The following is a 12,423-nucleotide window of genomic DNA, read 5'->3' on the forward strand; positions in this document are numbered from 1 at the left end:
GACAAACAGCCATGGACCGAGTGGAATGGAGGCGGCTACTATGTACAGCAGAGCCCACCCTGGCCTTAGCCTGATCGGTAAGGTAAGTACACCATCGTTTTGTTTTCGCTTCGAGTTGACGTAGTTCCAGAACCGTTTGGGGTTATGATATGGACATTTACACTACACTATTTGTTTTCGAAATTTATAAGACATTCCGCGGAATTCCGTTTGATTTTGTCAAAATCTATTTTTTGAGTCGAAATTTTTAGAATTTAGCGAAACGAAACGAAATTCGAAATCATAAATTTCGCCTAGCTGAATTCCGCGGAATTTCGTTTCGAGTTGTATTTGGCGAAACTTTTCGGTATACCGCATACCCTTATAAATTAATCACTGTGGAAGTGTTGAAAGAATACTCAGTTGAGAAGAAGCAAATACGATTAAGAGGAAGGGGGTTTAAGGCTTGGTTTAAGGCTTTAAATGTTCTGCAGTTAAGGCCTTTTCTTGTGTCATCACAAAATGGCTTCTTCAGAATCATCATCCAAATTCAACTTTACACAGTATTGCACTAATACATTTACGTAAGAAAATCGACGCTTACCTTTTCTGTAAAATTCTCCACTTCACGCAAAATATTTTGAAAAGAAATATAGAACACACTATTCCAATTAAAATTCTCTTTCGTACTATCTATACCACAAAGAAATATTTTCACTCAAACTTGAAAACTATTCAAATTTGTCTCAACCGCACCAAGAGTTCGATGGCAATGTTTACAGGGACGTGCAATTTCGAAAGGAAAACATGACGCGCGAAAGCTGTAGCAAATCGTTTCCCATGCGACGGGACTGCTGCGATGCTTCATAACTCACACTGCAACACGCTCGTTCATTATTGCTACTGAAACAAGTGTGTTTGAAAATTGAAGTGAAACACTTTGGATTTTCGTTTCAATTGTGGGTCATTGAAACATTTCAATGTGCTAAAAACACTATTTAAAACAATTTTTCAAATATTAATGCACGCCAATAGAATAATCATTATGTTTTATGAAAAAGCAACACAAGTTCGAACGCTTAAATCCAATTAACCGGCGCCCGTAACCATTGAGAGACTAACGCGCAAGAGTGAGGCATTACTGCTCTGCCGAGTGAAACACAAGCAACGCCACCCCGAAGAGAGGCTACCGAGTGCTACGATGAATGAGAACGTTTTCCGAATCGAAAAGAAAGACTCGAATAGTGTGTCAAACAGATAAAGTGACTCATTCAAATGTTGCATGAAAGTGTATCATTGAAACGAAATTAAACGCCCCTGAATGTTTACCACCCACCACAGTACAACGACGACGGCAGCAGCGCGACGCGACGGTGCCGTCCGGCGTACAATCATCGATCATTGAACGCAGTGATGTCGATCTTGCGGGCCAATTCATCAATAAAATCAATTAAAATCAATGAAATGGTCAACTCAAATTTATCGATTATACGACGTAAAATCGAAAACTATTCTTCGAATGATTGTTGTTGTACTTTGAATCACATATAATAGTAATAAAAGCAAATAATTTTTATTTGTGAAATCTCCTCCGCACTGTCCGCCAATACTGCTGCTGCTTGCAAACATTAACAGCGGAAGAGAATACTAAGAGTATTCGATCTTTTTTTGCTTATTACACATAAAATTCGGTGTTTTTCGTAATATTGAGACATGTTTCATTGTTATTTAGCAAAAAAAGTAGACTACTGCTTGAATTGCTTTAAAATGATTAATAATCTTGAAATGTTTACATTGGTGAAAGCGAGACAAAGAGGTGCTTTTTTGTTTGTTTGTTTATAGAACAAATGTAAAAGGCAACGCCACTACTGAACCACGTAAGGTTAATCGTAAAAAGGAAAGGTTACAGAAATTAGAACCGAAAAATCGTTCGATCGGCGCGAGTGTTTCTTGTTCAGTTCCAGCCGCGTGCTTCTCCGGTGGAAGCAAAATCTTTCGGGCTCGAGCCCAATGCAGTACCGAAAAATCGTTCGATCGGCGCGAGTGTTTCTTGTTCAGTTCCAGCCGCGTGCTTCTCCGGTGGAAGCAAAATCTTTCGGGCCTGAGCTCGATTCAGAACCGAAAAATTGTTCGATCGGCGCGAGTGTGTCTTGTTCCATTCCAGTCGCTTGCTTCTCCGGTGGAAGCAAAATATTTCGGGCTCGAACTCGACGCGTTACCGTGGATGCATTTAGTGGTTTTTTTGAGTTTTGATTTTTAGCCTCGTTCGAGTACAAGAAACCAGGACAACCAGCGATGGAGAGATAAATGGAGGCACATGAATGGGTGAGCTCGTTTCATACTATTGTTTACTGTATCAAATTAAGATAATATTTGTGCAATTACCGTAGATATTTTTGTTAGATTAAGTTTTGTCTGTTTAGTCTAATTTTTATATTTGAGGCACACTTTGATTAGTCCGTTACTTCAAGTAACGGCATTTACTCCTAATCAAGTTTTTACGTTCAGTAAAAGAGGTTCTAAGAGTTAAAGGTTGCACGAATTTCTGGAAAAAGAGAGGGTCGGTAAAAGATAGACGGCGAACAATGCGGTAAGATCTGTCTGATTTATTTATCACGTGTTATTTTGTTAATACTTGTGAATCGATCGCGTTCAGCATTGTCTCGCGCGGAAATGAAAACTACAGATGCGTCGGTGTTTAGCTTTGTGTTCTCCTTAGTTGCGAATGAATACTTATGTAGAGTGAGTTTTGAGGCACAATAGATCGCGTTCGTCATCCAAGGCTTAGAAGGGTATTTCTTCGCGAGCGCATTATTAATCGCGAATCAAAACATTACATTCGTTTATCACGACGAAATCCTCAACACATCTCCATTTCCCCTGTCCAAACTCCTAGTGATTTCTCGTAGTAACGCAGAGAATTCCTCGGTTATTGGCCTAAGCGAGAATCACGTCATCACTTCCTTCCCTATCCTCAATTGACCTGCATTCGGACGCGGCCGGCGCTGGTATTGCTTATTGAAAAGTATTGGGATTCCAGCATTTACACAATGAAGAGAAAGCTAATCCCAAGCATCATCTGTAGGTTCTTTGTGTAAATGCAGTTGTCCTTGCAATAACAGAGGAGCAACCGCGGGCGGTCAATCATGCTGCTCATGCTCATGCTCAAATGTAAAAGGCAACGCCACTACTGTTGCGCTCGATGATTGTTAGAAATAAGAATCGAAAAAGAAGTGCTGATATAGGAGTGATATAGGGAGTCACCTTAAGTTCATTATTATCTATAGATCATTCTTCTACAAACAAAAATGTATCTTTTTTTGTACCGACTTTTCGAACCCTCTAAGCAAAATACCCTCTTCGAATGAGTGTTATCAGTTTCGTACCTTTTAATTCCGCCCTATTTTTGTTATCCTTTGACAGATACGCGTATTTCGACTACCACTTGTAATCTTCCTCAGTGTCAGTTATCCACTCATGGATATTATTGGATAATGGATATTGGATAACTGACACTGAGGAAGATTACAAGTGGTAGTCGAAATACGCGTATCTGTCAAAGGATAAGCAACATAGGGCGGAATTAAAAGGTACGAAACTGATTACACTCATTCGAAGATGTATCTTTTGTTGATATAGAACAGTTTAGAATATATAGTGGGCGTATTACAGATGACCTAACTGCATTCAAATACACTGAATTCTTTTTTTACACGACTTTTTTTTACGCGATTTTATTTTGCACGACTTTTTTTACGCGATTTTCTCGAAGTTACGCGACTTTTTTTTACGCGATTTTGATTATTTGCGGAGGGCAAATCGCGTAAAAAAATTTCCTTTGGATTTTTTTTGCGCGATTTCTCGAAGTTACGCGAACTTTTTTTTACACGATCTTTTTTTGCACGAACGCATCCATCGCGTAAAAACAGAATTTAGTGTAGCAGACTGACAGAGAGGCACAATCCAATGGGATTTACGAATATTTATGTTTTTTAATTAAATTCTATTCCAATTCATCTACAGGGTGTTCAATAAGTTCGAATACACCATATAACTTGAATTAATTTCACATCTGTAATTCAGATTTTCAAAGTAAATGTATTTGTTGAAAGGTCATATAACACTGATCAAATATAGCATATGGTTTTGAATAAAATCTTTTTCTACTTTTTTTTATAAGCCTTAGATGTATCTAAAGTTTGTTAGTTCCGGCACGCTGGAATAATTTTCGATAAGTTGCTCAAGCTACAGAAGTCTAAAACGTTGACTTTTGAGTTTACATCTCACTATACTAAATTAGAATAACTAAATTAATAGACAAAAGCTTTACACTGCTATTTCAGTGATCATATGGTGATAAATTTGCAAGTTTAGTCAAAATGTGCTTAAATCTATGAAAAAGGCATAAATACATTATATAAAGCCAATTTTGGTTCAAATTTGCCACAATAGGGATATAATCAAGTTTTGGAAAAGATAATGATAGATTAAACTGAGATATAACACAGCCTTGCTTTTTGACAAAACAAAAATCATTAAAACAGGTACAGCGGCAATTTTAGCAATTTTAAAGATCAAAATAAAATGAGTCCGTACTTCTCCAAATCTGAATTTTATAGATTATTTCGTATGGCCATAGTTGCTACCACTAATGCTGAGGACAACAACCTAATTTGATTTAACTTAACACCATTACTCAACAAAAAACTAGACGAAATACCAATGACAGACGTGCGTGCCGACTGAAAGAATCTTGTGACACATTTGCAATTATTACAAAAGGATAAAGGACAGTTTGTTTCAAAACATATACTGTATTTGATCAGTATTATGTGAGCTTTCAATTAATACATTCACTTTGAAAATCTGAATTACAGATGGGAAATAAATTCAATTTTACTGTGTATCCGAACTTATTGAACACCGTGTAGTTTTGTTTCGGCTATTCAAATTTTAGTAACTGTTAGATATTGATCATTCATTGCCCCTTGAAATATGGAAATACCAGCCTTACCTATCCACCGAAATACAGCACAGATGCAGTATGCTGGCGGTCGAAAAGTACACATCCAAACTGTTCCACACGTCACACATGAAGGATCCAAATTTCCAACTGCGCGCCCAGTCAATCCGCAGTTCGTCAGCCAGTCCATCATCATCCGTGGAGTCGTCGTCGTTGTTTTTATTTTTTCGACCGTCAACCCGAATATGGCGAAAAGCAGCCGCGTGGGATTCGAATTTCATTACGCCAATACAGCAGGAGAGATGGATGTCACGGGAGTTCGTCGTCGTCGACGTCGCCGTGCGTCGAGGATTCCCCGAGTGACGAGATGCACATGTTGTCAGCAACAGAGAAGCAAAAAAATGGGAAAACAGAGAAAAAAGTCAGAAATTGAATCTCAAACTCACTGACCGACTTCAAAGAGTTGTGTCAGCGGAATTTCTGTGCGCCGCCCCGGCATGTGACATTCATTTGATTACACACGCAAACAGGGACCGGGACCGGACCGAACGGACGGATGTTGCATCCTGTTGTGCACTTACCTTCCCGTAATTTGTACACTGAAATTAAATGTCATGGCCATCATCGCGACCATGATGTCTGCCATGGCCAACGATACCACAAAATAATTTGTTATAACTCTGTGGAAAGAAAAGAGAAAGGGGAGAAAAAGATAGGGATTAGTGAATAACTCGCATTTAATTAATGAAATCCTGCAAGCTGGTGATCGGAAAATTGTCGGATGTAATCCGTTTGTTGTTGCGGTGCAGCTTGCAGTTTGCTGGTTCATGCTTTTTATGCTCTGTACAGTAGATACATCTTTTGCACAATGAAGATATAACGAAGCAGAATTCGATTACGGGCCGGACTGATTCGATTTGTGTGAACTCCCAGGGAATGAATATGAGTGGATTTATATCTGGTATCTGGCATAGCATGAGAATGATATGCCCCACGGAAATAGAGGAAGGTATATTACATTTTTTCTTCATGGATCCATAGATGATCTATGGAGTTTTGTTGGACTATCTCGAAATTGCCGTTAAATTTCAAGGGACGTTTACATGTATTCTAATAATAAGTATGCGGAATATGAATGCCTTTAAAATTATTATCTATGTATACAATTTCAAATGTAAAGTTCACAAAAAGTTCAGTCATATAATTTATTCAGTACCAGATCTACAGATAGAACTGTGTCAACCATTGTAGATCACACATTTTATTTCGCTGGAACTTGCGCCCAACTTTAGAAACGTTCTTTACTGACCACCTCATCTTTTCAGGGTTGGTTACCTTCTGGATGGTTTATCCTTCGCCGCCACATACTGTTCTCCTGCACGCTGCCGAAGATCGTCCTGAACACTCTTCATTGTGAAACTCAAAGTGCTTGCAGGTTCTCTTCGCATTTCCATAGCCCATGTCCTATGTCCGTAAAGAACCAAACCAAATTTGTACATATGTAGTATTTTTTTATGCGAGAGTTGATCTTCTTTGGCGTCGTTCAAATTACGTATCGCTCTAGGGGGAGGGGGAGTAGTGGCCGAGTGTTACGGTCAATACACAAAGTTTCGGGGTTTCATACAAAAAAAAAAACATTACGGAAGGGGGAGGGGGGTGGGCGGTTGAGAAATGTCGATATTCAACACCCTCTCCCCTCTTTTAGCTTATTTTCCCATATACAATTAATGAACGATCGCTTATCATTTGCCCCTATCTGGATTGCTTGGCTCCAAGTAAATGAGGACAACAAGCTTGAGGGTAAGTAAGGATTGTTACTTCACAGCCAGTGATGACACTCACTGCACTAGCACTGAGTTTAGGACAAGTTTGTAAGGTAAAATTTTCAGAGAAGTCGAATCGAATAAGTGATAAGGAATAAAAAGTTAGATCTTAGCAATTAGGAGTAAGGACTATCAAGGAGTAATCAATGAAGTGAATAGAATGAGCAGGGTAAAATTTGCAGTGACGATTGAGAACTTGGAGTGAAATTGTGAGGAGTATCCAATGAATTATGTGGGACAAAGAGAAGTGCCCGAGCAAAGGCAGATAACAAAATTATAACAAGTTCTGTTACCTGGTTATCATTCGTTTGATAATTGAGTTTGTTATCATTTAGGTTGAATTAAGAGCCAACATAACAAAAATGATAACTCATGTTTACTTCTCGAATACCAAAATGATAAGAAGTTAAGTTATCATTGAGTTCAAGTTGATAACTGGCCGGGGTTCTGCTAAACAGAACTAAGCGCCAAAAACTTTATTCCGAGATAATTAAGCTTAAAGTTCAACCACTCACAAATAAACAACAGCTAAGAGTATTTGAAACTTTTCCACACACATGTAACTTACAAGCCTTTATTAATCATCAGAGACGAAGAATACATGTAAATTATTTGAAATCATTGATATAATTTCATTTAATTTTTCAGTACTTCACACTCAGTTCACTCTGGCAGAACAAAAACATTGGAATATGGTTCATAGTTCAGTGTGGCTGACTGTGTTTCTGTGTTTCATAGAAAATCATTCGGATTGTGAAAAAACAACACAATTTTTCATCGTCTATGAAGTTGAAATCGATATCACTCACAATTCTTTACATGAATCAGAGAGGACGCGTATATTATGGTAGCATAGAGGTTTCAAAATAGTTGGAAATATGAACGGCGGAAGCCCTCCCAGCTCAGCCCTTCCCACCTATGGGGTGGTGGGGGTAAAGTGGACAGGTGGGGTAAAATGGACAAGGTACAGTTTCATGGCTTTTATTGTTTTTCAAAATGTTTCAACGATTGGAGCTTATGCCTAAGCATGAATCATTATACTTTTGCTGATCTTGAACATTAAAATCAAATAAACCTCTTCAAGATGACAAAAACTTCAAAAAATCACGTGAAAAATCAGAAATGATGTAAAATCTGCTAATAATTGCTAAGCTTTTCTCGTAAGTTATTTTCAAATTATTACAAGTTTTAAACCCTAAACCAATAAACTCCACGTAGAAGAATATATTTAACCGAAAAAAAAAAAATTATGTTGTGTAAAAAAAAAAAGTTTTGGAAATAATTTTAACAAAATCAGACCGTGGGGGTAAAATGGAGAATCGCTTCAAATTTCACCAAAATTTCATATTTTTGTTTTTTGCAAACTTCAGAATCATCAACCGTCATACCTATCGTGAGATAGTGTAAGTAAAAAGTTATAAAAAATATTTTATATCAATAAAATATAATTTTCATCCAAAATAGTGCTTGTTCTTTACACTATTTTTACAATAATTATTTAAGTGTGTTTTAAAGTTTGTATTAAAAGTTTGAAATCAACAAAATAAAGGTATCGTATGAAATTTGATAGTTTGTATTTGAAAACATAGAAACAATATGCTGCTATATAACTTTTGACGACTTGTTCATTTTACCCCATCGATTATCCATTTTACCCCCACCAATTTTTTTCACGCTATTTTGATGCACGATTTGGTGAAGAAAATAATCAAAGAAAACAATATTTTTTAAATGCAACTCCTTACAAGATTTCTAGAGTATATCATTACCTTCCATGTAACTCGGGAAAGCAGCTGGATTTTGCCGCATTTCCGCGGGACTGTGTACTAAAAATTTATACTGGTCGAAGAAAACCATGAGATTGATCTGCCAAAGTGAACTAAGACAAAAAAAAAATCGAAAATATCATGGGTCCTTTAAGTGATAAAAAAGCACGTTACCTCTAGGTCATTTGACTGAAGGTCAGTCGTTAAGTCTGAATCAAGTTCTAAACATTCTTCTCTAGCATGGTTTTCGTGAAAACGCCATTTTTCGATCAGCCAAAGCGAACCAAGTGTTTGATTTTTTTCTAGCTTTATTATACTTATTAGCCTTGTTATTCAATGACGGCTTCTGTGTTAAATTATCAGTATGAGGTGTGTCGACATAACGCAGGTATTTAAAACCAGTTGATTTTTGTATTGTTGAGAATAAATAGATTCTAAAATGTAGTGGATTTGGTTCGGTCTGGCTGAATGTGATTTGGAAAAATGGCGGTCAGCACCATCGAAACATAATTGTATCCTCCGACATCCGTATTTCTAATAACGTGTTCAATTCTCCCACAGATTGTTACTATGAGTTAGTTGGAAGTTAGAAATTTGACGGCGATGAGCATAACATGAAATATTCGTCATCTGGACCAACACTAGAACATTTCGCTGATTCTATGGAATGGTTTACAGTTCACTCTGGTTGGATGCATTTTTATTTTTTGTATGTTCTGCCAAACAGAAATTTTGAATTAACTCCACGAAGAGCTGTCAGAGTTACTGCATTTTACATGGACGGAGGATCATCAATTTCTTCATCCAATGGTAAAGAAATCTCAATTTTTCAAAAAATGGTCTTTGGTTCGGTTTAGCAGAACCCCGACCAACTAATTGTGTTATACAAAATTTTGTTCAACATTTCGTTTAGTTATCAACATGAAAAAATACATCCGACTGATAACTGGTTTTGTTATCACTTAGTTATCATTGAGAGCTATTATATCGACCAAAATAGTAAATATCTACTTTACCGACATCGTCACCTATTGAAAAAAGTTTCTTAGAATTTACAACCAATGTTTTCCACTATTGTGCCCAGGCGGGTCTCGAACCCTGATCGAGTGATTGTCGGTCACAACCGATAGCCCCTATACCAACGGGACTCATTGAGAGTGAGAGTAATAAAAGGCTATGCTTTCGTACTGCAGTCGCATTGTATGTGGAAAGCGGAATCTATTTTTAGATTCGAGGTTCATCAGACTCTCAGTTTTGGGAAAGCTTTGAAATGTGTGTTTGGAAACAGATAACATATTTTGTTATCATTTAGTATTTTTATGTTACGATAGACCAAAATTATCGATAACTAAATTTGTTGTCAACTGGTTATCATCAATTGAAAAAGATGATAACAAAAATAACAAAATGATAACACTGATAACACAATTTATTATCAAAGTGATATCACTTTGTTATCCGCCTTTGCTCGGGTGATAAGTAAAGTGATATGTGATAAGTTTGGAGTGAGTAGGGAGGTATGTGATGTGATAAAGTAGGGGTGAGCAGTGAATAGCGAAGTAGGAAGAAGTTATTACTGAGAATTGAACAGTTAAATGTGAGAAGTGAACGGTGTGGAGCGTGAGCAGTGATGTGCGAGGAGTGACAAGTCAGCATCACGAAGTGAGAAATAAGCAGTGTAGAGTAAAAAGTAACTAGCAGCAGTAAGTGTAGAATTAGCGTTATGTTAAAATACACATAAATAAAAATAAAACAAAAAAATAGCAGCAGTTAAAAAAGAGGAGAAAGATGTAAGCAGTGTAGGGTGAGAATTAAGAAGTAGATAGTCAGGAAAAAGCTGTGAGGACTGTGAAACAAAAACAAGTGCTTACACTAAAACTTCTTTTTATACATACTATTATTATGCATTTTTAATTAAGGCATTTTTTTATGTTGTGCATAAAAAAAGGGAAAACTATTGAGAGCCAATACTGTGCAGAAGTATGTGAATATAATAATGACGAATGCTTCGACAACGGTGGCTAGGGGACGTTTATGAGAGAGCAAAAAGGGAGGTTGTAGGAGCGTTTCAGAGGGTTAATGCTTTGCAAGGGGTGAACTGACACCAAGAGATCTCAGGGGTGTTTCAAGAGGTCCAAGGGATTTTCAGGGGGTGCCAGAAGGTCGCGGAAGCGTTTAAGGGTGGTTCAGGAGCACTTCAGGTGATCTCAGGGGTTTCAGGAGGATCCACGAAAATTGCAGAGAGTCTCAAGCGCATTTCAGGGGTTTTCTAAAGAAACCAGACAATCTTAGGAGCGTTTCAAGGGATTTTCAAGGGGGTTTCAGGGCGACTCAGGAGCGCTTCAAGTGGTCTCATGGGGTTGCAAGTGGGTTTACAAATCTCAAGGGAGTTCCGGGGGGTTATAGAGACGTTTTAGAAGGTCTCAGAGGGTTTCAAGGGCATTCCAGCGATTCTCTGCTTGGTGCTACAGGTGATTTCAGGGGTGCTCCAGGGGGTCTCATAGGGCATTTTAGGATGTTCGGGGGGATTTTGGAGAGGTCTCTGGAGCGTTTCAGGATGTCTCAGGGAGTACCTTAATGTCTCTGGGTCATTTCGGGGGATACCAGGGGAATTCAGGGGCTTCTAAGGGATTAAAGGGGTCTCTGGGGCACTTCAGGGTGTTTCGGAGGTCTCAGGGGCATTTTAGCGGGTACCTGGTGATTTACAGTTTACTTTTACGGTTGTACTTACGTATGAACTACAAATCACACACAATTTACGACGTGAGACCAGACATAACACTTATCGTTTTTACAATTATTGTCAAGAAAAGAACGTTGCCTTGGATACCAGAAGGTACCAATGCTTCGGTACCAATGGTGATTCAGGGGGTCTCAATGGTGTTTTGAGGAGCCCTAGGGGGTTTAAGAGGGGCAGCTAGAGGTGTCAGGAGTTATATGGACATCTCAGAGGCATTTGAAGGGGTCTCAGAGTGTTTCAGAGCATCTCAAAGGATCACTGTAGCGCTCCAGAGGGTCTTAGGATCGTTTAGGGGTATCAGTGGTGTTTCAGAAGGTTTCAGAGGCGCTTCAGGGAACTTAAAGTGCCCCTGAAATGCCCATGAAAGCTCCATAATTTTATTGAACCGTCATTGAAATTCTCTAAATCAATTTTAAACTCCCCTGAAACCCCGTGAAATACCTCGAAAAGGTATCCAGAAACCCCGTGAAATGGCCCTGAAAACACCTTGAAGTGCCCCTTGAAATGCTATCAAACACCCCTGAAACCTCTTAGAACGCTCTCAAAACGTACCTGAACCCCCTGAAACGCTTGTAACGCTCTTTACATTCTCTTCAAACCATCCAAATGAATAGTCATTTGAACCCCTTGAAACATCGTTTTAACTCCCTTAATACAATCGGAGCTACCCTGAAATCCCCGTAAGCCAATTGAAACGTTAACGAAACTCATCAGAACACCCTCAGAAGACTCCTGAGATCCCCTGAAATAAATCCCCTGAAACGCTCTTGAAGCACCTTGGACACTCTGAGAACTTCCTGGAAACCACCTGTTCTGTATGACGGAGGGAATGAGAGACGAGACCGCACTGCTAACTTACCGATGTAGTTTATTAAACGGATGAAATACAAAAGAGGCTTATTCTAGGTGGTGCAGGCTATTTATATCTATACAGTCGGAAGTCAATAGGTTGATAGACAATAGGCAATATAATTATTCACAATCAAGATAGAAAGCTACTTCTCCTGACATATATTGCTAATTCTACAATGCCATAATTATAGCTATAAAAGTAGGCACCGTCGTTGGGGGTGAGAATGGGTCAAAAAAGGATACTCAAAGATTGTTTATTAAATAACAAATGCAATTGAAGTCGGAATAACTTTTTATTTG

At 38.3% G+C, this 12,423-nt stretch overlaps 1 protein-coding gene across 4 annotated transcripts in view; it reads right to left on the reverse strand.

The window, feature by feature from the left end:
- Positions 1 to 12,423, reverse strand: part of LOC115255941 (octopamine receptor beta-2R) — a 430,285-nt gene that overhangs the window by 19,622 nt on the left and 398,240 nt on the right. For all 4 annotated transcript variants that reach the window (XR_009996558.1, XM_062847013.1, XM_062847012.1 and 1 more), the window contains exons 3-4: positions 5,524 to 5,622; positions 4,994 to 5,092 (exon numbers count right to left, since the gene is read on the reverse strand). Coding sequence is in view for 3 of the 4 variants with exons in the window: in XM_062847013.1 (XP_062702997.1) it covers positions 4,994 to 5,092; positions 5,524 to 5,622 (198 nt within the window). In the remaining variant the exon portion in view is untranslated. The remainder of the gene's footprint in view (positions 1 to 4,993; positions 5,093 to 5,523; positions 5,623 to 12,423) is intronic.

The sequence above is a fragment of the Aedes albopictus genome, chromosome 1 (genome assembly GCF_035046485.1).
Source record: "Aedes albopictus strain Foshan chromosome 1, AalbF5, whole genome shotgun sequence".
NCBI lineage: Eukaryota > Metazoa > Arthropoda > Insecta > Diptera > Culicidae > Aedes > Aedes albopictus.